We start from the raw sequence: 27,588 nt of genomic DNA, 5'->3' as shown, positions 1-27,588 counted from the left end.
CTCCCACCAGTGCTGCCTACCTTCCAGCATCCGCTCTGCAGTCAAGCTGTACATTTCTGCGTTCTGTGCTATCTGGCGAGCTGTAGCCAAGTGCCTGAGCATTATTTCACAGCTTTGGTCACTGCTTTCCCACAGGTCCATGCCTTCGAACACAACAGCTTGTCGCTCCATCAAGGTAATGAGAGGCATTAGCAGTGGCACTGTTACATTGTTCTGTAGAGTCTCTGGGATAGAGAGTAACAAACAAATCACATGGTCAGGCCTGCTGTAGCAGGTAATACCTTCCTCCTGTAGCAGGTCAGGTTTTGTACCTGCAATACTCTTTTCAGTTTCTGCTCCACAAAGAGGGAGAGAGTGGGTTTGGGCAGAAATGTTAAATCCTGCATGGTTACATAAACACAAGCACCCACCGACGATTGTTTGGCAGATTGTTGCCTCTTATTTCATTGTCTTTACACTGCATTATACAAGTCCACACGGTCATCTAAACACTGGATGCACAGCTATCACAACAGCAGCTGCCTCAATCCCTATTGCAGGCAATCAGTAGTGAGAGAGTTAAAAGACAAAGTAGGAACCAGTGTCCCTTGTACTCACTGTTCCACTCATCTTGTCCTTCATGCAAAGCTTTCCTAAATGGCTTCAGCTGTTTTTCATACATAATGGCAGTCTGGGTGTAATGATGTCTTAGAGAGGTCCAGGTTTGTTCCAGCCTAGTGACCTGTTCATACAAAAATAGAGAATGCCCATTATTGACTCCAAGGGAATTTGCAGGAAAGGTACTCTGCTGGTAACAAACTTTCTGTTCTGATGAGTTCTTTAGTCTTAAAAACATTGCATACATTCAATTACATAAACATTAAGCAACCCCATGTTTTGGAACAAAGAGAAACAGAATTTTACCTGTGGCATTTCCAGTGCTTTCATTATGGCAGAAAATGCATACAGATCCCCTAGTGAGTCCTTCAGCTCCACTGCGACTTGGATGATCCTGTTTAATGTTGCTGCTCTATCTTGTAGATTTCCTGTGCAACCCAAGATATCCACAGCTATTCCTATTGCCATGGTATTGTGCCTGTAAGTGAAACAATTTATACTACTACTACAAATTACTAAAGAATAATACATTATGCTGCACATGTTTAGAGAGGACAATTCAAAGGTTTTTCAGAATGTTGGAGTACCCAGCAAACTTGGCCTTACCAGCGTCTTTGTATCAAGAGCAGTAACTCCGTTATATGTTACACATACATACACACATAAATACACATTGGCTTTGCACCTAAGATACTACTAGTACAAAATTCTGCTCAAGCAATGAATGGATCAACAATTTTTGAAGAATTGCCACAATCCCCTTTGTCCTCTACACTCAAATCCTGGGAGCTTCCCCCGAAATTGCAGCAACCAAACTACTGAAATCTGTAACACGGATGCAGAAAAACGATCAGAGAGAGAAGGTCCTAATTTCCCTCCCTTAACTTATGCAGAGGTTTCACAGAAAGCTTCTCTGATCATTTTTTTACTTTGCTACATCCTGAAAAAGCTACTACCTTCAATCTTTTCACAAGCACATCCTCAGATAGATTGCAAGTCCCCTGAACTTTCATTTACCTGAGGTCTTAAAGGAGCGCTGTGAGTGTTCAGCAGCTCTGAGAGCTCTGCTTTCAATACAATTCCCTGTTCCCATTGTTACAAAGAAGGGAGTTGCCCCATGACCTCAAAGAACTTTTTCTATGCAAACAAGAAGTTACAGGCCATCTCCCTAAATTATCTTCTGTACCCAGGAATTCAGAAAAGGGGCAGAAGGGCATTCTTTGAGAAAACGTGGAGTACAGTGTGGCAGTGCTCTGATATTCTTGCTGTCTGCCCTGCTAATGAGCAATAGGAACGTTTACCTTTCAATCAGGTCAAGGCGCAGTTGATGTCCGTGAGGCAAGGTAATCAGTTCAAGACCAGAGTTCACTCCCATAATCCTCCTCATCTCCTCAGAGACTTCTAGTATCCTCGCCACCTGTCAAGGACAAAAATGGGTGCATGAGTTTTGAAACTAGCTTCAAACAAAACCCTCAGCCACACACAAGTCCTGCAGGTTAGTGCAGGGCACACAGAGCTGAGTGCACAGCCTGCAACATAAGAATACAGTCATCTAAGGAAAATTGTTAACTTGAGCACATCTGATGCCTTGCACAGAAAAGACCAGTAACGTTTTTTTTGCATGATTCAGCCATCAGAAAACAAGTGTGACCAAAATGCTTTATCAACCTTCTGTCCTTTTCGGGAGGATTTCCACATGCAAGCTCCAGGAAATGTGTTTGGTTGGCCTGATCCTTGTCTGGGTGGCACTGCTCTTTGGCTTTAAAGAAGTATTACATCATCTTTGCCTTCATTTCCAAAAAGACAACTGCTTACACCACAGGCTCCTCACAAGGGTTTATTAGTAAAAGGACTAATGTTGAGTGCCTAGTGAAGCTGGTATGTGAAAGCTGACACCCTCGCCGATTTGTCTTTGCTTTCTAAACACACAGTATTGGCTACTGGTCATAGCAGTAACATATATGCTAATTCTAAGCAAAACTACACTACCATGATAATGGGAGATCATCTGCTGGTTCACGGTCTGTGTAGTGACAGATTGGTTTACAGACCCATCTGGCTGCTAGTTCCTGATACACCTCTTAGCAGGCTTGCTTGGTTATGATGAAAGCAATCCGGGCCACATAAGCCTCACTGGTACAAAATGTAGCATTTGATTTATTTCATTTCTAGAGGCCAGTGCAGGAAGCTGGTGGAGGTAACAGTGATTGCCACTCCTTGGTCGCAAAAGCCCTCTCAGGCAGATACTTGCTCCATCACTTACCATATGGGGGGTGCTTTGATTTGTAGACATGCCATTATTTAAATGGCAATCTGATGCCACAAGAGAAGACCTGTGAATTTCAGCCTTATCACATATCTCAGTACAAGGCATTTATGGTGGCCCAGTTGACATGCCAAGTTCACTGTATCATGCAGTTCTTATCAGCACCGTAGTACGCAACAAATTACAAATGAACGGCAGCCATTGGCTCTCTGCATTGTCAGATGAAGGTAAAACAGGCTTCTCTGCCTGTCCTAGCTAGTTACCATTCCTGCTCCAAAATCCAAAACTCTTTCTATGAAACACTCCAGTGACTTAATTATTTGGACAGACTCCCACACTTCCAGCAGGCCAGTTTCCTTGGCCCCATTCCAAAAGCTATAGAATTGAAAATGAGACCAATAAGGACTGAATTAAATACTACATGAACATACATACATGAACAAACCATACTACTTCTCTAAGGTGTGCACATCCTGTGCCTTCAAACAACATACTCTAATGAGAAAAGGTTATTTTTACTAGGTTGAAGGTGAACTTGACAACTAAAATGTTAGAGGATGCTGTTACTACTCTTAGAACTATAGTAAGGAATCCACAATCTATCACTTCTGAAAAGAGCAAGCAGCTGTACAGCTGAGTTTTTCTGAGTCACCATGTCTCCATGATGTCTCAGCAGTAGCCAGCACTGCTACTGGAGAGAGAATCTGTGTTTGCTGTTGGCAGGAACTCAGCAGCTGGCAGGCACTCATCCACTCATCCAGTGAACTGTCCCCTTCCCAGTGCTATGCTGTGATTCTGTAGCAGCACTATCAGAGTGCTACAGATATGGTTTTTTCTGGGGCACCACCCTTCCCACTTCCTTTCTTGTCTGCAATGGAGCTGCCCAGTAAGAAGCACTGTGTTGCTTCTCAGGCTGCTCTTAACAACCAACCAAACAGAACCCAATAAGACCACAACACTTGATTCCTGTAGCTGCTCTGTGGCAGGTACAGCACTTAATTAATCATCCAAGCAAAGTGGTGCAGATTCAGCTGTCGTAGTTACATTTCTTCTATTACACAGTCATCACCTTGTAAGGAGATGACTTCTCCTATCTTTCCATATTTCTGATCCAACAGCTGATCTCCAAACCTTGAAAGCTGAAACAAAAAAAATCAATATTGTGAAAAATAGTTCTTTGTGGGTTTGCATCTTTCTAAACAGTTCTACTAGCAATACAGTTCTCCAACACGAGAGAAATGCAGGTCTTGATAGCTGTTTTCCAACACCACCTATCCCACTCTGGCAGAGATCAGAAGAGCAGCTAGATTTACAAGTCTGAATATATTTAGAATCATAGAATCAATAAGGTTGGAAAAGGCCTCAGGGATCATCAAGTCCAACCTATCACCCAACACCTCATGACTACTAAACCATGGCACCAAGTGCCATGTCCAGTCCCCTCTTGAACACCTCCAGGGATGGTGACTCCACCACCTCCCTGGGCAGCCTATTCCAATGGCTAACAACTCTCTCTCTGAAGAACTTTCTCCTCACCTCAAGCCTAAATTTCCCTTTGTGCAGGTTGAGACTGTGTCCTCTCATTCTGGTGCTGGTTCCCTTCAGGTAGTTGTAGAGAGCAATAAGGTCTCCCGTGAGCCTCCTCTTCTCCAGGCTAAGCAACCCCAGCTCCCTCAGCCTCTCCTCATAGGGCTGTGCTCAAGGCCTCTCCCCAGCCTCGTTGCCCTTCTCCTGGACACATTCAAGAATCTCAATGTCCTTAAATTGAGGGGCCCAGAACTGGACACAGTGCTCAAGGTGTGGCCTAACCAGTGCTGAGTACAGGGGCAGAACGACTTCTCTGCTCCTGCTGGTCACACTATTTCGGATGCAGGCCATTTAGTTCCATTTAATGTCTTGTATTATGGCCAACAGGAGGCAACCAGGTCATGCCTGTCTCCTGTTTGCCCTTGCAATCTAACTAGCTATTTCCTGTCACAGGTAGCTTCTTCTACATGGTTTACAGCACAGAGAGCTATTCTTCCAGTATATTAGAATGGCTGAATCACAGATATACAGCATCTGATAGGAGATTGAAAAGATGTATGGAACACTGAGAAGCTGAGTAAAGTCAAGGATGGTGGGTTACCATTAATCCAAAGGGTTTGTTAACATTCTTGTTCTTCAAAAGGAAAAAAAAATGCCTGTGGGCAAGTCAATACTTTTGTTCCATTAGCTGCAAGTTTAACCATTAATCTCTTCAAATCAGTTCTTTTACAAAATAGAAACTGGCACAACATAAAGCAAATGATTTATTTTTTTTACCTTGCAGTCCATTCTGAGAATATGCTGGGCAATAATCTTTGGATTGTTGTTGTTGAAAAGCTCCTTGACTCTTCTTAACATTGATGTTTCCAGTGGCTTGTTTTCAGGAGGAAGTAGTTTGGATTCAAAATCATTTGGTTTAAAACTAGACACTGTCTCAAAAACTGGTGCAGAAAAGATGCTGTCGTCTTCTGCCATCTCAGGTGAAGCTTCTAAAGGATCTGCAGAGTTCCCTGTAAGGTCATCTTCCAGGATCAAGTAGTTTGTTTCAGAGTTCCTGAATGAGTGCGTTCCTCCCTCCTTTCGTGTCAGATGTTCCACATAGCTATTTTTCTGACATAAATGTTGTTTTGTTGGTGCAGAATCTCTGGTAGGGCTCAGTTTACAATAGTGACCTTCTGCACTGTATGAAGCCAAAGGAGAATCTAGGGGTTTCATCAGGAGAGCTTTGCTGGGTTTAGCTGGAGGCTTCGGACAGAGCTGACTGTCTGATCCTCTTAGAGCTTCCCCTACTTGTGACTCTGATGTGACTCTCTGAACAACTGTGGGGCTTAGAGATGGTTCACTGCCTGTTCGAAATGCAGGAGAGCTTGGACAGGAGTTTGTCTCTGCTTCAGGTAATCGAGATGGATGTCCTAAACCTGCAAAGGAAAACGATATTTTAGGTCAAACCAGACAATTCCTGATGCCTGTCCCAGGTTTCAACTCTTAATGCTGTTTCCTGAGGAAAATATTGTCATATGTCAGTCATTTGCTAACAAAAACGTATGTGAAATTATATTGAGGAATTAGCTAGCCAGCAAATTCTGTTCACTGGCTGATCCTCCCAAAATCCCAAACAGAACAGCTGCACCATAACATTATTCTGTGGTAATGCTGACAGAAACTCCAGTCCCTGCTGTATACATAGGCTATACTGTCAGAGCTGGATAGTCTCCATGGCTTGAAATAGGAGGTTTTTTGTAACCCAATCTAGCCTATAAAAATGGGAACTTTCAGCCACACCACATGAAAGATGAGTCATTTCTGAGCATGACAAGTTTGAGATGAAAGAAGAGCTTCCCAAATTCAAGCCAGAACCTGCAAATAAGGTATGGAAGGAATACATTTCAGGGATACTAAAAATCCTTTTAGCTAAACAGTGGCTTCTTTGAAGAGCTCAAGAAACACATCTATGTTCTGTGTATTTATGCCTCCTCCTGTACTCACTGCGTATGCAAACCTCAGCATCCAATACAGGACTGAACCCTGTATCAGAAGTTCCACATCTGCAGCTCTCAGAGTATTTGCTGCTATCTACAGCAAAGTGGCCAACTGCATCATGTGGGCTTTACTGCTTGTTTCCAGCTGACCAGACTATGAAATCTGCAAATCATAGCCTGCCAGTACTCATAAGCAGTTTGCTACCAGAATCTGCTCTGAGGAGCTCAGGAAAAATGCACAGCAGTACTCTTCAGATTAACTGTTATAGTACCAAAAGAAAACCTTTGCAGCTGTGGAATGGAATAACGTGATAAATTCAACTACACATGGACAGGGCTTGTTTTTTTAGGAATGTCTGTCAGTCCCAGGGTCACACACAGGAGCACACCCTCTCTGTCCACATACAGTCTCAGGTCTTGATAAATACAAGTATTTAAAATTATCTCTGACTCAGTAAGTCTTCCCAGAACAGGCACTATAAATTGTAGCAGTTACTGTACTAAAAACTACTAGCAGCCTTGGAAGTCTAACACTAGAGTTTGTCCACATGGCAATAGATGCATCATTTCAAGTTTCCTTACACATTGCATTAGTATGGAAACAATTGCTCAAACCTGAAGAATTTAAGAAAGAAAAAGGGATCAAGTGTTGGGACACCTTGTATCACTGCAGGGAGACGAGAGCAATGGCCGTGGAACCGGACAGCAGCAAAAGGGGTGCATGGGAGAAGAGAGATTGAGAGACAGAAGGACAAAACTGGGCACAGAAGGCTTTAATCCTGGTGAGGAACACTACCACATCTGCATCCTTTACCCCAGGAAAAAGCTGTTACTAGGATTTCTAATTTACTAACAGACTTATGTCAAGTCAGCTCTTGTAAAGCACAAGTGAGGAAAGGTAGCACTGCCAAAAGGCCAACTTTAGCTGTTGTTATTACGGTGTGGAAGCCTGCAGAGTTGTGTGCTCCACTAGCTGGTGCATTGTAAATAAAAAAACCTTTTCCAGTGAATTAAAAAGCAGGCAGAATGCTAACACAGCTTACACTGGCCATTACATTTAATGAACAGTCCAGCAGGCTTGTAACAGACCACCTGGGCACACAGAGATTCCACATGTGAAACACTTAATTACAAAACATACCTATTAACAGATAGCTCTCCGACTGATGAGCCTTCAAAGGGAATCTTTTCTCCAGAACATGATCCAAACTAGCTGGCTGGCTACCACTTTTTTCTTTGTTTCTAAGGTAAACAAAAATGCAAACAAAAACACATCAACATTTGCAACACTCTTAACATGCACACCTCATTGCCAGAACGTATCATAACCAGTGCAGGGATGGTTAGCTTCTCATTTGGGCAGCCTACCAGAATAAAAGGTACTTCATGCTGTTGTGGTAGCAATGAAATGGGCTATGAAAGGAGTGAAACTGCAGCATTCACAAGGGCATTTCTTTGAATGTTAAAGAGTTTCTAATGGAACATTTGATTTGGACACAGAAGTTGTGATCTACTATCTATCCATGGCTCAAATCAAGTATCAGTATCAAATATGGGAAGACTGCCTTCTCTGGAGCAGCAGTAAGATTTTATTTTAATAGCCTGTCATACTAGTCAAGATTTGCCAAGGCACTGAAGAACAAGTTGCACTGCTGCTGTGTTTCCAGAGCCTACATTAGCTTTCATCCTCTGGGTCTGCTGATGTTTTTAGGCCCTTAAAAAAATCCTTTTCTAAAAGTCAGCAAAGCCTCATGCCTAGTCTTCCACCTAAAATCAGAGTGAAAATTCACATCACATGCACCAGGAGCTGAAAGAGACAGCAAAATTCAAGTACCTCAGAAGTTTTCCTCTGGTTATGCTCTGCTCTGGGAACTGCATGCTTGATAGACCAAGACTCAGCCTTTTGGCAGCTTCTGTTTTTCCTTCAGGGATATTTGGGTCTTTTTGTCGGACTGGAGTTACACCATACTTTTCTTCTAGACACCTGAGAGGCACAGTCCTGTTGATAGGCTGAAAAATAATTGCTCCACTCTGCTTTGATATTGGTGCACGATTCCCAACGTAGTACCTAACTAAACCAGGAATGCTGTCAAAACTTTCAAGTTCAAACTGATACTGAACACGGCAGTAGGCTTCATTCAGTCTTAGAACTGTTCTGTTGATTTTAAAATGCTGAGAGGTATTTTTCCACTGACAGGTAAGAACAAAGTTCCCAGGACTGGAGAGAGAATCTCTGATCAGAAAATCTCCATCTCTCTGAACCAGGCCTTCTGCCACCTTTGAGGAGAAAGAACCACACAAAGAATACTTTCAGAATCTGAAAACAAGCAGTCAAACAACACATAGCAGCAAAGTGTTCTTACACATGGGAGTTAATTTGGCTGCTCTGGGAGGACAAAGCCAGAAATAGAAAGCAAAGCACTAAGAATGATGCCTCCAATTCTAAAATCCATCCCACAGCAGAGAGCTGGAGAGGCTTCTTGAAAAATGCCCAGCAGTCAAAAGCACTTTGGCAAATGTACTTCTTTTAGTTTGCCAACAGCAGATAAGGCATGAAGGGAAAGCTATGACTCTGGATTTTAGAGTTTAAGGCATCTGAACAGACAGGCTGAATTAGAAGCCATTATGCTAGGACACCTGAAAATGTAATTTCATTATTACCCAAAGTGACAAAAGCTTTCCTTTTTCATTCTTTGTGGAACCTGCACAGCACTAGGAAGATTCAGAGACACTTTGTTTTGAGCTAGTCCTTGCATGCAATTGGCTATGGTTAAGCGTGGCGCATACGGCTCCTGTTGCCTGCTCTCCTTGTGTGAGGAAAGGGCAGCGAGGCCTGCAGCTGTGGTGAGAGCAGGGCATGCAGAGCAGGGAGGCCTGCAGAGGGAGCTCCAGGAGCTCTGGGAACTTCAGCTCCTCAGTAAGAGTTTTAGTGTATTTTTAACTGCGTTTGTAAGGATCAAATTCGAGTTATTGAATAGATTTTGTTGTGGGTTTTTTCCACCCTTCTCACAAATTCCATGTGCAAGGGGGGGGGAAAAGAGAAAAAGGCACATTTTAGCTTTGGTTAAGAATACTGAACCAAATTTTGTCAACAAATATGGAGATAGTGTTCTCACATGAAGCTTAAATTCCATTTTGCTTTTATCCAGTGTACTCAAATCCTGAAATATCTGTACTTTCCACTAGTGCCTGCCCTGAATCTTTCCTCAGCCTCACTTTATGCCAAGCTGTGATAAAATACCATCCCTTTCCCACGAATAGGCATTATGTTTCTACTAAAGCAATGCAGACAGCAGTATTTTAGTGCAATTCTGCTTGTCTATAAAAGCTCAAAGCACATTTGGCAATGCAAAGACCACATACCTGCCGAGGAATACGTCCATGGTACCAGGCATGGCTACGCAAGTCTTCACTATTTAGCTGCAGCTCTTCCTCTAACTCCTTCTTTAATTTTTCTGGGCTGTTGTCCATAACCTGCCGCTCCCTAGAAAACTGCAATAAAAGATTAAAAGCTTCAACCGTGCCAAGTTTAGTGATTAACATTTTACCTGGGTTATAACTTCCATCACATGATCTGCACTAGCCACTGGAATGCAGGTACTGCTCTGAGCAGGCTGGCTTGGCTTCCCTCTCTGGATTGTATTTGCAAAACCCAGCATTCAGTGAGATAACCTGGGATTGTTACACGCCGCACGGAACAGAGCGCAGTGTTCCCTCTGCACACCAAGCTAATAATGACACACCTACAAAGGCACTTCTCTTACTTCCTCTTCCCAAAAACAATACCCCCCCAAAAAATGGAGCTGGCTGCAAATGCCCTGCTTCAATATTCTTCCTTCTGTTTAAACTTCCATTTCAAATTCAGATTCTTTCCCCACACACACTCCTTTTGAACCCATCCAGGTAAGAACATTCCAAATGCATCAAGACAGGCTAACCTGCACATACATGGTCGGTCAGTATTTCTGTTGCACTAAAAAAGTTTGCCAAGTCAATTTTCAGCCTTAAAGGGCTTCTAATAGTCAGTAAATCCATGTGTCCGAGATGCTAAGAGACATGTTTTAGCACCTGACTTTGTAGAGTTAGATAATGGTTGGACTTAATCTTAGAGGTGTTTTCCAACCAACATTATCTTCCTTTCTTAATGGAAACAAAGCTCTTGTCACCCCTTAGCACAAAAAGCATGAGATCCACTTGGAGAGATCTTCACCACCACTGTACAGCCACAGTAAGACATTCTGGAAAATTTCCATCTTCATCCCTTCTTGGAGCACTGCTTTCTTGCTGGACCACATTCTTCCTTCCTGTGGATGCAGTGTTGCTATCTTCTCTAGAGGGTGGTCATGTACTCTTTCATAAGCACTCAGTGGAAGGAAGCTCACTGGCCTTCCCCCAACATTCTCCAAGGGCAGGGGACTTTACTGTTGCTGAAGAGTTTCAAAGGCGTACCATACCCAAGAGAAATGGGGTCACGCAGGGAGCGCGTTCTGCGTTGATCGGTATACTCACTCTAAAGCACATTTTAAACCAGCAGAAGGTGACAGGGGCCCAGAGAGCACACTAACATTCAGTGTTTTGCCCCAGTGCATTATGGCTTTATCTCTTAGCTCTGGATATGAGCCAAAGCTCACTGACAGGATCATGTGAACAGGCAACATGTGCATTATTTACAAGGATCTGGGTGTGCCCGCCCACCAGCACCGTTCTGGGAATCAGCTCTCTACAGCAGGTTTGCTTCTACACACCAAATACTCACAGCACCTAACTGTGAGAGCAGGTGGCACACATTTAGCACTTCTTTCAACAATCATCCCTGCAATTTCAAGCAGACTGAATTACAACAGATTACTAGACAGACGGTTTTTGGTGGAATAATGCCAGAAGAGGCATCCAATTGCCAAGACTATTTAAACATGCTGGGAGCCCAGAGAAATTCTGAGATAAAGTCTCCTTCTCTCTCTGCTTTTCTCAGAGAAACACTAAGGCTCCTCTCAGTCAAATACATAGTAGCTTGTACAGAAAGGCAAAAGATAAAAACAATCTGGTAAAGAGTCACTTTTCACCTCAGTTTTGCTTCTGTGAATCATAACAAGATGGTATTTATCCACACAAGTGTGACTCAAAATGGACAATCATTTTCAACGAGGAGGAAATTCCTTTGTGCTTCTGTACCATCAAGGTATTTCATTGGCTCCTCCCCAGCTCTATGAGAAGAGACCATGGCCAGAAAGACCTTCACTGCAAGGACTTTTTCACAAAAATACATGAAGAGATTAAGTTATTGGGTGTAGAAAGAGTCATAGGGGAAGCTTGTTAAGGAATAAGTCCAAAAGCTTATCAGGTTAGGCCAAAGATCACCTCTTCCCTCCAAATCTCTGTGACTTATCAGACCAATGTAGCTAAAATAATGGCACATGCCTGTCACCTTTATTTCCCAACTGAAATGGCTGGACACCTATTTAAAGCTGGCTGGCACCGATTCCAGAATTGAGAGCTGGCCATTTCACTGCTGTGTCTCACAGAAGGATAGCAAGCATGCACTGACAGTAGAGTGAAGAGCACACGAACTGGAAGGAGACTTCTCAAGAGCACCTCTCTTCTAACCACACAAGGAATTGGCTGGAAAGCCTTTAAAATACCCCTTTCAATCTAAGCAACAATATTCAGTTGTAATGGTCTCAAACATCTTATGTTCATAGTTTTCTATCTTGCTGATCTTCTGAAAGGAGCTTCTACTTTAGTGTGAACTGTATTTAAGTTTTTGAAAGAGCTTTGGATTGAATTAAAGATCACAAAAGACATCCAGGGCTACTGTACAAATTGTTACCATAGTTCCAAAAGCATCTTGCTTTATCTCACTGTTAGGCAAAGCAATTCCCAATATGGGAAGGACATGGACCTGATGGAGAGGGCCCAGAGGAGGGCCACAAGAATGATCAGGGGGTTGGAGCAGCTCTGCTATGAGGACAGGCTGAAGGAGCTGGGGCTGTTCAGCCTGGAGAAGAGGAGGCTCTAGGGAGACATGACAGTAACCTTCCAGTACCTGAAGGGGGCCAACAAGAAAGATGGGAAGAGACTGTTTACAAGAGCCTGCAGTGACAGGACAAGGGGCAATGGCTTCAAACTAGAGAAGGGTAGATTTAGATTGGACATCAGGAAGAAGTTCTTCACTATGAGGGTGGTGGAACACTGGAAGAGGTTGCCCAGGGAGGTAGGTTGAGGCTCCTTCCCCAGAGGTATTCAAGGTGAGGCTTGACAAGACCCTAGGCAGCCTAATCTAGTTGGGCATGTCCCTGCTGACTGCAGGGAGTTCTGACTAGATGACCTTTGAAGGTTCCTTCTGGCCTAGACCATTCTGATTCTATGATTCTATTGTAAACAGAACAGACTGTAGCATTCAAGGGCAATAACTGAATTTGCTGTAGGGGAGAGAGATTCTTAGCCAACAAAAAAGAGCTATAGGTCTTTGCATATGGAGTAATTTTATCCATTGTACTGACAAATGATCTTAAACAAACAGGATGAACAAGTTACAGATACTCATGAGTTACAAATAGAGCAGAGAAACCTAGAATTTCTTCTGGTGGTTTAAGGGATTTTTCACTACTTGAATGTAATGAGGCACATACTGCCCTTGAATTGCATCTAGCAACATAAGAAGAAAAACATTTAAGGAATCCAAACCAACTAAATTGTTAACATTCATGATTATTGGTTTGTTAAAAATCCTCTCCACCGTGGTCTACCACACTGAGGATATTCTGATTGCCAGAGGTAAGACATCTCCTGAGATGAGCAAACAAGCTTAAATAACTCCTGTGCAACTCTGAGCTTGATGAAGAACTTCTGTGGCTAGCACAAATCCTAAAACACCAAGGGGGAATCTGCTAAGGCAAGCAGATTTAGTAATAGCTGAGGATGATTCCTTACAAAGCCTGTGTGCATCAAAAGAGAAGTGTGACTGCTTAACTGCCTGTAATCATACCAGTCTATACCTCTGTATGCTAAACGCTATAGCTAAGGCCTCTGGTATGTAAGAGCATCTGCATACACTGAACTTCATGCAAATAAGGGCTCAAAAGTCACTCCAAGCCCAGCCTGCACAAGCACGTCAGGCTGCAAGCTTGGAATGGCAGACAGCTTTCTTTTAAAGGAAATGGTGATGCATTCCACACAATCTGGCACAGCTATTTCAGCCTCATTTCCCAATAGCACCCAAAAGTTAATGGGCAGTAATGGTACACCGCAAATCTGCACTAACTTCCCAGTGACAAGCCTTGATTTTGTAGTACGTTCTCATTTTAGTTCTTTGGCTAAGACGCTTTGTTTGCTCCTACCCATCTAGAAAAAGAAACCTGAATTTACATTTACAACTAGTGAGTTGGATGGTTAAAAGGAATTTCACAAAAGGGCAAAAATCAATGACTAGGTATATCCTGTAACTACTAGAGAGCTTGTTCATACAGGAAATACATATTTCACTGTCGAAGTTCCAATTATGGACTCTTAACTGTGGGCTGGTCTCTGCTCAGTGATGGGACAAGGGGCAACAAATACAAACCAGAACACAGGAGGTTTCACTTGAACTTCAGAAAAAAATAAATATTCTTTGCCTTGAGGATGCCAGAGCACTGGAAAAGACTGCCCAGAAATGCTGTAAGCCTCCTTCTCTGGAGGCTTTCCAAACCCACCTGGATGCACTCCTGGGCAACCTAGTCCAGGTGTACTTGTATTAGCAGGGGGATTGGACTAGATGATCTCCAGAGGTACCTTCCAACCCCTACCATTCCACAATTCCATACACTCCAGTGGTTGCAGAGATCCCTCAAATCTATACCCTGTGCTGTTGTGATCCTGACCAAACTGCCTGTGTGGCACTATGAGCACAAACACTTTAAAACATACAGTTGCATCCGTTTATAGTATGTTTCAAATTTATTTATGACTACATTGTATTTAATTCCCTTACAACTCTACCTAGTCAGCCCCCAAAATCAACATGCACCAGGCATTTTAAGGAATACTCATGTAGGACCAGTATCTCATCTGTCTGTTCAAAAACATTCTTGTCATTTTCTCCTGTGCAGAAAAGTAGTACCATTGGCCAAGAACTTGCAAAGTGGACATATGTGGACAAAGTGAATATGTGGACAGAGTTATTTGTGAAATAGCTTTTTTTTTTTTTTGGGGGGGGGGGGTGGGGGGGTGGGGAGGGAGGAGGAGAAAGGAAATTTCTGAATTCAAAAGGTAATTTTCTGGCTGTCTTGGGCATTTTGAATGACAGCTGTGGCAAAGTTCCCCACAGGGGCAGTTTTCCTTCATCTTCCAGAGTGCACAAAGTTCACACAGGACTGTAATAAGTGCTATGTTAAGTAACAGGATGCACAAAATGGGTACAAACTTCTATAGATACAAACTTTGCCCCACCCAAGCTCTCAGAGAGATTAATCAATACAGGAGAACGGCAATTTTTGAAGGCATAAATTTTCTGTCTGCTTGTTCAGGTAACAGGTGATAACTTTTAAGGCCACTGCTGAAAAGATGATAAATCACCATGAAAACTTCCATCATGACTGATGGCTCTTTAAAATCAAATAAACACCATCACGTGCATGTTTTTAAGTCTGCCACTATGAACAACACAACATGCTTGACAGCCACAGAAAAGTAGTCTTTTTTTTTTCATTAGCTAGTGAGTGAGGTAATTGTTTGAAAGCAGGAAAATAAAAAAGGCTTTTAGTACCAACTTCCATCTAATGTTAACTTGGAGGTAATGGAAAGACATCATTCTAATGGACTCTGCATCCACCTTCCACAACACCACTGATAACAGTTCCTTAATTTTTCAGGTGACCACATACAGAGCTAGGAGGACAGTCTCATTTCCAGAATACAGATCCTGAGAAATCCTGAGTTTAGTCAAATCCCAAGCTCAGTGACTCTGGAATTATCATATTAAAAGGATTTTAGAAGCTGTGTAGGGTTTTTTGTCTTACTCTGAGAAATACCTAAATGGAAGGTGTTACTTAGAAGGTAAATGCATAGCTATCTGCTGGAGAATATTCTCATTGCTATCAGACAGGAACTGCTCACAGGGCACCAGTGGTCCCTGTGCTATGTCTATATTTATGATTGAGGATATACTGCAGTGAAAATTCAATAAACTATGTAAAATTACCATGAGAAATTGAAAAAAGTTATATAGTAAAAGACTCTTTAAAACTCAAACTCAGCAGCAGACAGTGGGGAATTGGGGTGCTATACAAAATCTCTTATCATTCTGAAAAGTCAGTCTTTGCCCACCTGGCCCTCTCTAACAACAACAAAACTAACAACAAAAAGGCAAACTCGTAATACTGGGTGTTGATGACTTGTACATTCATGTTATCAAATTCAGCTGCCTCCACATACACACTGAAACTGAACACGTGAAGCCTGAGGGTGCCAGTGAAACAGATTTAGATCATCACATACTAAAGAAATATTAATTAAGATCTACTCTCTATAAAAAGTGCTTGCAATTCATCCAAGATAAGAGAGAGCACTTGCAGTAAGTGCTTCTTATAAAAGGCTTCTTACTCATGTCACACATTCATTGCATTAGTACATTACCCAGTAATGAGATAGATCAACATGCTGGAAGTCTTAAACCTTGGCAATCCTGATAATTTGAGTGGCTTTCCCCTTTTGCACAGCTTCAGCTGAGAGTGAATCATAGCTGAGAATTAAGAACAAAAATACTTGGGGAGGTCTTCCCCTCCCATCACGGTAACTATACTAGCTAGAATTAAAAAAAAAAGGTCTTGTGACAAGGTTTACTATTAATTTAGACAGCTTCATTTTTTAAGTTACTGTTTATCACTGATTTAGTCCTAATGATTCTTAACTTCCACAAAAAATGCAAAACTTAAAGAGCAATATTTTGGCTTGGAAGTGGCATAAGTCAGTGTAGAATTTTCTCTTCGCTTTCTTTTTTTTCAGACTCCAATAGGAAGCCCTTGCCTTGGAGTTTCCTTTCATTTTCCTCAAATGCAGAAGCTGACCTGAACCATAAAGAGCTATTAAAACCAAATGGAATTGTAAAACATACCACAACTAAAGAATGAGTTGATCCAAGTTCAGATCTTCTGCTCTGGTCATTACATTTATATTAATGTAGAGGAAAATAAACCACGCAATTGCTATTGGGATCCTATTTTCATCCACTAACATTAAACACAGCAAAACCTGAGAGTTCAAGTGCTGTTCTGTTTCCTGTGCTTTCCAGGGACACAATGAGTCATCTCTCAGCTTGGCCACATATTGTTTTCAATTAAATCAAACAACATAACCACAATGAATTTATCCTGATGTATCAAAAAAATCTTCACCTCCCAGAGGTAGCCGTGGTCCTTCAGCATGCTTACTGATGAATCAATTTAGTATTTCATTACAATTGTAATTACTATGAAATGAAGAATCAATCTAATCTAATTACACAGATCGATTTTGCTCGAAGCGGCACGTTTACACAGACAAAGACAATGACTTGGGCTCATTCCATCCTAGGCACTGTGGCCTTTCACAGAACGTACATCATTTGGCCCAAGGTGCACAGCTTACTTGAACTGACCCCCAGCTGTTTCTATACCTACAGCCACCTTCTCTTCAGCAAATAGACCCCAGCTTCTTACTAATGTAACTTCTTAAAATAGCAGCTCATCAGATTCAACTAATGCCAAATCTGCATGCTGGAACACATGCATTCAAATCTATTTTGAATGCTACAAATCTCTTTAAATAGAATCTTATTTTTGAAAGAGCCCAGCTGTAATTTGTTTCTACATAAAAGGTTTTATTTTTTTACCCTCCATATAGCAAACACTATTAATGATTCCATTTCTCTAGAGACTATATCCATTAGACTAAATGGAAAGTTGCCATGGCAACATCACTGTTATTTTAGGTATTAGAAATTCATGCCAAGTTAAAGGGTATACAAGTCAAGAACAATGGTTTTATAACTGCTCTGATAGCCAACAATAAAACCCAATGTCATTTTTAAAGTTTAGAACAGAAGAGTTAAGCCTTCTGCTTAAAATTGGAACGAAAATTAATTACAGTAACAGGAGAGCATCTTCTGCTGTCTATTCTGATAATAGCTTCTGACATTTGTCCCAGCGTGAAAGACAAGACAGTCTGAGCAGAGTCACTTCTTCAGTGTGCCCAAAAGATTGAGCTCCACCCTCCACTTTCAGAAATGGACAGTTAAAAGGTTGAATCACTGGGGAAGAGAGAATGGCAGCAGCTGTTCCCAACTTTTAAGTGCCTTCACCAAAGTTTGAAAGCCACTCAGCCAGAAGATGGCAACCTTCACATCATCTTCATTGCAAGGACTCCAGAAAATTTATATACATTACATTACAGAGCTGACACTTTGTTACTCAAAGAACAATGAAACCATAAATCTTAGAAGATTTAAAAGGTGTAGCTCACAGATCCTCAAAAGTAGTTAGATAACCTACTTGATGACATTTCAATTCCCAAGTCACTTAGACACTTTCCTCACTCAAAACGTTTATAAAAGCTTTTTCTCTGCATATAGTGCACATGGTGCATTTTTGCATAAAGTGAAAGATGTCCCTGCCCATGGTAAAAGGATTGGACTAGGTAATCTTTAAAGGCTCTTTCCAACCCAAACCATTCCATATGATTGTATATTCTGTAATTTTAAAAGGTCTAAAATATAAGGACATGTCCCAGATTATCTGAAGTGTTTAAAAAAAACCCAAACCAACTAACTTCTGAGCAGAATTGCCTATGCTTTCAGGACGTAGGTGAAAAAGCTAGGCAACCAAGTGGTCTGATCAGTTAAGATTCTGAAAGATTGAAGCTTTGCTAAAATTCTGTTCAGCAACTTCCAATCCACAGCATTTTTAACTTGGTCCCTGAACATAAAGATTGTCAGCTTCAGGCTCATAAAACTGAAGGTTTGAGCTTCTGAGCCAACAGTCAATTCTAAAGACAGAGAAACACACTGTACCCAAGCATTGTATAAAAACAAACACTTCAAGCAAAAAGTAGACGCATTACTGACTAGCACACTGCATTTATGTCATTGGAAAAGGTCACCTACCTTGACTCTGATAATAGACTTACGATGATAAAAGCAGCAAAGAGCTGCAATCAGCATTTGAAAAACATTGTAACCCTTCGGCATTTTCGGTTTTGCTGCTTGGGGTTCCTCGGGACTGAAGACAACTATCACTACTAGCAGTGTTCAGAGATTTAGCACGCTCCCTTCGTATCGCCACTGCCTGACAGATCTGCTACAGTCCCCTACTCACATATCAGTCCAGGACACTTCCCACAGCTGAAGCTGATACTACCAATTCAGTGGCTGCTAGCACGCTTACTTCCAGCATGCCATACAGAGAGTGCCAGAATCCTCATGTGATCTGTTTCACTCACCAGTGAAATCCTAGCTCCTCTATCTTGGGATTCCCCAGTTCAGAGAGGTATTTAAGCAACCAGCTCAAGGCAAACTTCTCTTATTTATGTGACACAATACCTGACTGCCTCCCTGTGCTGATAAAAGCTTTATTAGTTGCTCTAGCTGAATCATGCTGCATCTCTATCTGTATCATCAATAATATACACTTAAAACACATAATAGAAAAAAAACCTAAGAGGAAAAACAGGTGATTACTGTTCTCTTCATACTCAACTAAGAATTACATCCTTAGAGCTTAGGTAACCAAGGAAAACAATAAATCTGTTTATTTTTAATTAAGAAGCTTCTGGCAAGCAGCCCTTGGAATACACAGCAAGAAACCAACACTGTCACCATGGTCAGTATTAGTGGTGCAACCAAAGTACCTTTAATATTTTAAGCTAAAAGTGGGCAGCTTTATTTTGGCAATAGTCCCAAGGGATTGTACTAACTGCTACAAAAAGAACTGAATTCAAGAACATCTCTGTACTGGCAAAATAAGCACTAAGACAAAATAAAAAGCAGTACTTTTCATTTATTCCTGCAATTCTGGTCAGTGGGGAAGCATGCTCCGTAGCTTACTGACCAGTAAACCACTCATCAGTAAAGAATCTGTCCTACATACCTCAAGGCCCTTTCAAGAGCAGAGGCAGAAAAAGGCAAATAACTTGTGTAATTATAACAGGTGTTAGAGACAAGACCTCACCTCCCCCTAGCAGCCCAGCTAACAGACTTGGTGAAAGGAAACAAAATGCACTGGATCAAGGTATGGAAGAAAACCTGTAACACTTAAAAAGATAAACACTGATGAGACCAGTCATTTATAACTTAGATGGTACCAACAAGTCCAGAAGTCACAGGTGTAGAATTAATTAGCACTAAGAAATGGTTAAAAGGAAGAGTTACTTTTTCCATCAGCTACAAATGCATTCCATAATTAGGAGGGTACGCATATTAAATGCTTACTGATATCCTCATTACCTGCAAGGTATAACTTCTCATCTAATCCTAACTTCTCATCACAATCATAACTTCCATCCCACACTGCCCCTTGTGTGGCCTCAGTGCCTACATCAAGCAGTGGGACTTGGTGCATAAGCTAAGAAGCAACACTGAGCATAGAAAAGATATAAAATGAGCAATGCAAGTGGGATGGAGGGGAAATGGGGTGTGTGGAAATTACAAAAAGGTAAATGAAATTCACAAATTCACCAGTAGAGGTATTTCTGCTTTGTAATGGTGACAGGAAAGCGTTAGCACCATTGCACAACACACCAAGGTTTCATTTGGAATGTCAAGAGCAGAAACTACCTAGACAACTCAAAACTAAGGCAGGTGAAAAGAAGGGCTATTAGTACTACTGATGTACTTTGGCAGCAGAAACCAACTGGTTTTTGCAATACAAGATAAGATGGGCAACTTTTGCTCTGACAAGAATTAGAAGCAAGTTCCAAAAAAGGAGAGGGGTTCTTTATGGAGGTGTGGGGTTTTTTTTTGTTTATTTGCTTTTAAATCATTATGACCTAACAATAAGTAAAACTACACTGGAATTTAGACAGAAGTTCTCAATCGTCACCAAGAATAAAATCCCCAACTTAAAAAAAAGCAAATGAAAAAAAAAAGTTGAGAATGGTAGTGGCAACTGTAGTGGAGTTCAAAATTAGGCCCTCAAATAGAAAGAAAATACCAACACCCAAGCCCCCCCAGCAGCATGATAAGATACTTGTGACAATACAGAATCCTTTAAGTATTCATATTGTCCTACTTTGTTAGGTTCTAGATTGCAAATCCATCCACTACTGTCATTCACTAGCTAACATCAGCATATTTCCCATGCCTGGATAACTTCATACATACATTCATGTCTTACAGAAAGACCTATTACTTTTGCAGCTTCTCATATGACATGTTTACCCAAGGGATACTTACTGGCATTTGGGTTCCCCAGTTCAAGAGAGACAGGGATCTGCTGGAGAGAGTCCAACAGAGAGCTACAACAATGATTAAAGGACTTGAACATCTCTCCTATGAAGAATGACTGAGAGACCTGAGAAGGCTGAGAGAGGATCTTATCAATGCCTATAAGTATCGGAGGGGTGGGCATCAAGATGAAGGCGACAGTCTCTTTTTGGTGGTACCTTGTTATAGGACAAGGAATAATAGGCATAAGCTGAACACAGGAGGTTCCACCCCAACGCAAGGAGAAACTTTCTTTACTGTGAGAGTGGCGGAGCACTGGAACAGGCTACCCAGAGAGGCTGTGGAGTCTCCTTCTCTGGAGACTTTCAAGACCTATCTGGATGCATTTCTGTGCAACCTGTGCTAGATTCTGTAGTCCTGCTCTAGCAGGAGGGTTGGACTCGATCTCCTGAGGTCCCTTCCAACCCCTAACATCCTGTGATCCTGTTGGTCTAGTTTGTATGATATAATTCTCAGTAGGGTTCCTTCCCCTTAAACAAGTAGTAAAGAGCACAAGGGAGGCAAAGAAAGAAGCTTTTGCATGTGGATCATCTTCCCAGCACTTTTCAACAGGACCTAGATTCCCCCTCCAGACTTTTCCCCACTAAGAACATAGGAGCATAGAATCATTTTGGTTGGAAAATACCTTTAAGACCATTGAGTACATCAAATCCAGCCATTATCTACCTCTATCAAGTCTTATCTTCAGCAGATTCCCTGGATTGTAGGCACAATCTGCCCCTTCAATGGGAGCAGTGCAGCTCCATCTGGAAAGTAAATTTTGCCTAGTATGTATTCAGTGTGGCTGAGTCTACTTTTCATTTGAAAGCCTTGTTACTAGGCAGCAGTGAAAAAGCTTTGCTAGATCCACAGCTCAACATGAACAGCAGGGCATAAATTACAAATGGTGATTCCTAGTTCCTTACTTCCTGTCTGTAATGGAGTAAAGAATCACGTATGTTGTGAGGAAGCCTGAAATAAGGAACTGCAAGAAATAATACTATACAATTTTATACAGCAGCTGCTAAGACTTTTTATCAGCAGTATAAGTGGTAGGAAGGAGTATGCTTTATTTAGATAGTGAATGTAATTAAACTAAACTAATGGGATTTTTGTTTTTATTAAAAGTTTAACATGACTTTTGCACATACAGTTCAACAAATGGGTGACATTCTTCAGAGCCAGAACCTTTGCAAGACACTACGTTACAGCAGTCTGAAAACTAAGACTACTGGAAGGAATCCCAATGAGTGAGAAACCTCTGGGTGACAGTATGACAGCTGCTGCACTGCTGGCTATCATGGAGCCGTTTTCAGTCAGCATGGCTGAGAAAAGCTTTCAAGCTGCTTCAAATTACAGTTTACATGTAGATAAGACTTACATTTGTGAATACTGACTCAGAGAACCAAATCATGGTTTAGCCATGCTTACACTCTCCTGTCCTGCAATTTTTTGCTGCTACTTCAGGTTCTTAGAGTCTGCACATGAAAAACAAACTATGTTTTTTGCACCTTAGAAACATCAAATACATCAATAGATTAACTTAGCAGAAAATTTGTATTTCTAATGCTTTCCAGCATCAAAGGATCAACCATCAGCTTTATTTATTTTACGCAAAAGATTCTTGCCAGGAATCTTGAAATATCTGATAATCCCCTAATCTGTTTCTAAGAATGAATGATTATGATAAGGAAGTTTATTAATAAAGGATGCCTAAGTAAACAGAATTTAAGGTCATGTGATCGTGAGGCCACGTGATCATATATTCTGTGGTCAGTTCCTAAAGTCCCATTAGTAAGACAAATTAACGTGTCTCTGTTGACCCCATCTGTGCTGTTACAAAGTCTCTAGAGTTACTTAGGGTGTTTTCATGGCTTCATTTAAATTACACTTACTAGCGCTGCATGCTTGGACTGCTCCCATGACACACCTAAACAGTGTCCAGCTCCACTCACAGTACAATGCATATACAGGAGTTTGAAGCCTTCACACTGGGGCGTACAAACCTGCTTTGGAGAAATCCTCTTAGTCTGCTTTAATTGTACAGGTTAAACAAGACAGCATATAGGGGTAATTTCTTGGGGAAAATGTGTGTGTGTGTGATTTCATTTCTTTTAATCTCATCATCAAAAAAGGAAACACCACCACCACCACCACCAAAACACTACAGCCTCAAAGTTGTAAATGGCTGGAGTAAAGCAACCAAACTCTGTAACAATATAAACACTTCAAAAAATCACAAGCAGTCTGAAGTTATCAAACAGTCTACAGATGTACAAGAAGCTACTTTGAACCAAGTACCACTCATATTCATAGAACTGCTTGTAATTCACACACAGACTTATGATCTCAGATTTCACGTTGCAGTGAAATAATGTCAGCCTAAATTAGATGAGGGAATTCGTGGCTTGCCACTGTTATTTTATACTACATCAGAAATAATTTAAGCATTTAAGCCTAACAATATTCAGTGAAATACATATAATGCTTTAGATTTCTCTCCACTAAACAAAAGTAAACAATCCAGGCAGAAAGGCAGCTGTAAATGAAAGAAGGTATGGTGTGCCATACAAAGGTCAAGATCATCAGTCTGATTTGGTACAGCATGTAGCCAATCCAGAGTACACTGCTCACCGGACTAAGGATGCCATATGGAATACAGCAATGTCCTGGTAACACAGTACATATGCACAATCTGACTGTGCTTGTGCATGCCCATGGCTATAAAGTGGCACCTGCAAGGCTGTAACAAAGTTCAATGTGAATGAAATTTGAAAGAAAAGCCTCCAAGACAATGACAACCTTTAAATCTTCAGATTGAAGCATTCTTCATTTAATACTTTTCTCTATCTATTGCTTCTTTGTAATGGAAGAAAAAGCCAGGAAATGGAAGACAGCATCTGATAAATTATTCGTCCACACAAACATCTTTACAATGTCCATTACCATTTAGTCTTAATAACATAGTCCTTCAGACACAGCCCATCATCTCTTAACAAAGTTCTGTGGGAGATGCCTCCAAATACAGGTAGTGCCCAACTCTTCATAGATAAACACTTTTTAAAGTGCAGAATAAGTATAAAGGGGGTGACAACACTGTCAGCGAGTATTGTTTACTTTGTGTTCCTAATTCAAATTTCTAGAGGTGCACATAGTCCCCACCACTGAGCTCATGTCCTGCTATTCCTGCGTCAATTCCTAATTCAAATCTCTAGAGGTGCATGTAGTCCCCACCACTGAGCTCATGTCCTGCTATTCCTGTGTCAATTCCTAATTCAAATCTCTAGAGGTGCATGTAGTCCCCACCACTGAGCTCAAGTCCTACCATTCCTGTGTCAATTCCTAATAGAACTGACTCTTTCATATTCTCTTCTATAAACCTACTTCCTGCAGGCTGCTGGGGGTGCAGCTTCTGATCATAAATCAATAGAAACAGCTGCAAAGGTAATCATACTTATTTGCATTGGACAGGTGTGGTATGGGAGAGGTCAGCATAATTTCTTCCTCCTTTCTATGGCAGTTTTGTGAGGCAAAGCCAGAAATACACTGCAGTTGTACAGGAATAGTGAGAAAACAGAATTTGCATCTGTTTAGTTTTCAATGGTGCTTCAAATGCTTTGAAAATCTGACTCATAAAACCCTAGATTGGCAGCTACAAGAAATATGCACCCAACCTGTTTATGCTAAATCTTAATTTGCACTTTAAGGCATACCTTTGAAAAATCTGACCTTTTATAACTAAAACATACAAACTTTGAAGTCACATGGTAATAGGCCTGTTTTTCCTACAAGACATCTTCCTGTTAAGAAGCCACCAGCAGGTTTTATTCATCCTACCAAAAACTAGTATACATATTCTTGAGCTCCATCTACTGTCAACCCATGTATACATATAAAGCAATATTTTAATGTCTCACCCATCTTTCCTTCACTGTATTCCCTGGGTTGGGGATGGGGGGAGGGGAGAGGAAAGAAAGAAGCTGTGAAAAAGGCATGGATCTCTTTTTGTTCAGAAGTAGTTCACAACTTCAGGCTCTTACCTTCTCTTCCCTGCTGCCTTAGCTGTCCTTAGTCTAACTTCAGCTTTGTTGGACTTGATATAAGAGCTCTCTCACTTACAAAAATAAGCCATTAACACAATTGATAACTACAGATTTCTGTTTTCAAAGCCTTCCCAGCCCTGTCAAGGTAAAGTGCTTGTTGGTCTGAGATTTACACCAATTCCAAATAAAATTCAAAGATCAAAAATACTTCACCAGGGTAAGTGGATGCACTTCAAAATCAACTGTTTATCTAGAACTCCTGAATACCCTAAAATACTTCTATACAAAGGGGGATTTAGGGCGTGTAGCACTTGAAAATAAAACTCACAAGTCACTTGGGCTCTGCCAGAGCTCAGTTTTTTGAACTCCTTTATCAGCATGTATGAATTCAAGAGGCCTGCCTGCCCCTCACATTTTTGCACAACACACTTTGATGAAGCAAAAGTGGCAAGCTCATCTCGGCTCACATACCTCCCTTTCAACATTTTACAACAGAAGGATTTGAGGGCATGGATGCAAACAACCTCTGGGTATTCTAAACAGCCAACATAACATTTTATACTCTCTCGTTTGTGCAGATGCTCAGTTCTTAATTGTGCCTAACACAGAAAAGCTCAGGTAAATCCACTCCTTTGCCAGAACACATTAAAAGATGGCATCTCAACTGAAAGGTACTCATGCTTCTTCTGCTATCCTCTCTACAGGCCAAACTGTACCTGAACAGTATGTCTCCGAAAAGAAGTAAGATGTACAAACACACTCAGTGTATTAGTCTTACTCTAATTATCATCTATGAACACAGCTTCAAGAAATTAGGAGCTTTACCTCCATGGGCTTTACAGTGAGAGCTCCTGGAACGCTTATAATCTGCCTTCCACCAGCTACATACTCACTCCCCCTTGTGGTTCCTATGCTTACATATATTTAACCCCTTTATAGCAAAACCTTATCTTATTTTTTTTTAATGCATACACGTTTTCATATCCAAGTCACTTTTTGCTATTCAACCATCTTCAAAATTATGAAAAGGATCCAAAATCATCAAGGCACAGTTTTAGTGGAATAATACTGAATGCCCCCAAAATGAACAGAAAAATAAGTATTCTGCGTAAGAGAGGCAGCTCGGCAACACAAAAGACTAGTTAGATCTATGCTGTTACTAACAGTTTAAATGCCTCACATGAAAAGGAGTAAAATCCTGTGTGGCACTCATACCTTTTGTATTTATATGCACCTATTAACATGCATATAAAAAAGCTGAAATATATGGGAAGAATATCAGAAGTAGAATACGAACATTAACAGGGTCAAATTCATGATAGGTCAGATGTAAGATTAATCATTAGCATGCAAATAGAAAGAATGCATGCTGCTCTAAGAATTTTCAACATCATTTACCAAAGCATACTCAGCACTACAGAAAATGCTCCATAAGCAAAATACTCTAAATTCCGTTCCAGCATCAGAAGGAAATGCAAAAGCCAGTGCTAAAAGACTTCATAATAAATACTAGAATCATTAGAAAGACACTATCCACTTGACTGAATCCTTAGGTTTGTCATTCACAAGGGAAAAAAACCAAAACAACCAAACCAACAACCCAAACAAAACAACCCTAACGCTAAACAACCCAAAGCAAACCAAAACAAAAAACCAAACTAAACCAACAAAACACACAGGCACACACAAAGTCCCTTAAATCCCTTAAATAAGCAAACAAAAACAACGTCAAAAACCCCTCACCCCCCAATCCACAAAACCAAAACAAAACCACAGATCTTAAGAGTTAATCAGGTCATTCAGGAACTGGGGGCTGGGAAAGAACAAAAAGCCTCAAACAGTAGCAGGCTAACTTTGGAAGCTCTCTGCTAGAAAAACATGAACTAGGACAGTAGACTAAACAGTGCATTGTCTTGAAGAGCTGCACATTTACTGAAAACAGCACCTTCATCACTTTGCACCCAAAAGACTGCAGAAATGCTAAGTCTTTTCAGAGACTAGCCTGTTGGTCTAACAAAACTCAACATGAGGAAATACTGAAATCTGGGTGTAAGATTCCAGCACTAATTATGTATCAAACAAATGAGTTTTCATTAACTCCAAATAAATAGGACAAGATTTTCATAATGGTTTTAGGGCAATTTAACTACTTGAGAGCTGCCGAATTTTAACTACCTAAGTCACGTCTTTTTTGACATGCTGAAAGCTTTTAGGAATATCATATATATGTAAAGAAATAGTTGTCCCTTCTCAGCAAAGAAATAGCACACACTGTAAAAGACAAGCCTCCTATCAGCTGAGGAAAAAAAAGTATTAACCAAAACTTGACTACTAGGAGATTTAAAGTACAAGACAAGATGATTTGTCCATCTTATTGCAATAGCTGAAACTTAACCCACTAGAAAATTATATCAAGATAGCAAAAAGAACATGTATGGACTCACATGTACACAGAAATCACACATATGTGCAAAAAAGTTATGATTTACATCCCATTTTAGGGAAAACCCTTCCACAGTAATAATGAAAAGTCCATTAGACTAATCCAGTTTGGGAAGTAGAACAAATTATCTTGGGAGGCCACAAAGTTTCCTTCGCTGAGGGTTTTGAACAAATCATAATATTTTGAACAAATCATAATATTTTTAACAAATCATAATATTTTGAACAAATCAGAGACTGCCCAACAAATTTCTTAAGATCCCTCTAGGACCTACATCTATAACTTAATGGTGGGGAGATGGT

The 27,588-nt window shown here is 40.9% G+C and overlaps 1 protein-coding gene across 1 annotated transcript in view; it reads right to left on the bottom strand.

The window, feature by feature from the left end:
* Positions 1 to 27,588, bottom strand: part of BCAR3 (BCAR3 adaptor protein, NSP family member) — an 89,115-nt gene that overhangs the window by 1,234 nt on the left and 60,293 nt on the right. The window contains exons 4-11 of the mRNA XM_009909883.2: positions 9,733 to 9,861; positions 8,204 to 8,646; positions 7,511 to 7,611; positions 5,168 to 5,808; positions 1,899 to 2,014; positions 904 to 1,075; positions 598 to 721; positions 21 to 224 (exon numbers count right to left, since the gene is read on the bottom strand). Of these exons, the coding sequence (XP_009908185.2) occupies positions 21 to 224; positions 598 to 721; positions 904 to 1,075; positions 1,899 to 2,014; positions 5,168 to 5,808; positions 7,511 to 7,611; positions 8,204 to 8,646; positions 9,733 to 9,861 (1,930 nt within the window). The remainder of the gene's footprint in view (positions 1 to 20; positions 225 to 597; positions 722 to 903; positions 1,076 to 1,898; positions 2,015 to 5,167; positions 5,809 to 7,510; positions 7,612 to 8,203; positions 8,647 to 9,732; positions 9,862 to 27,588) is intronic.

The sequence above is a fragment of the Dryobates pubescens genome, chromosome 11, assembly GCF_014839835.1.
Source record: "Dryobates pubescens isolate bDryPub1 chromosome 11, bDryPub1.pri, whole genome shotgun sequence".
Lineage (NCBI taxonomy): Eukaryota > Metazoa > Chordata > Aves > Piciformes > Picidae > Dryobates > Dryobates pubescens.
This window is presented reverse-complemented; position numbering and strand designations above follow the sequence as displayed.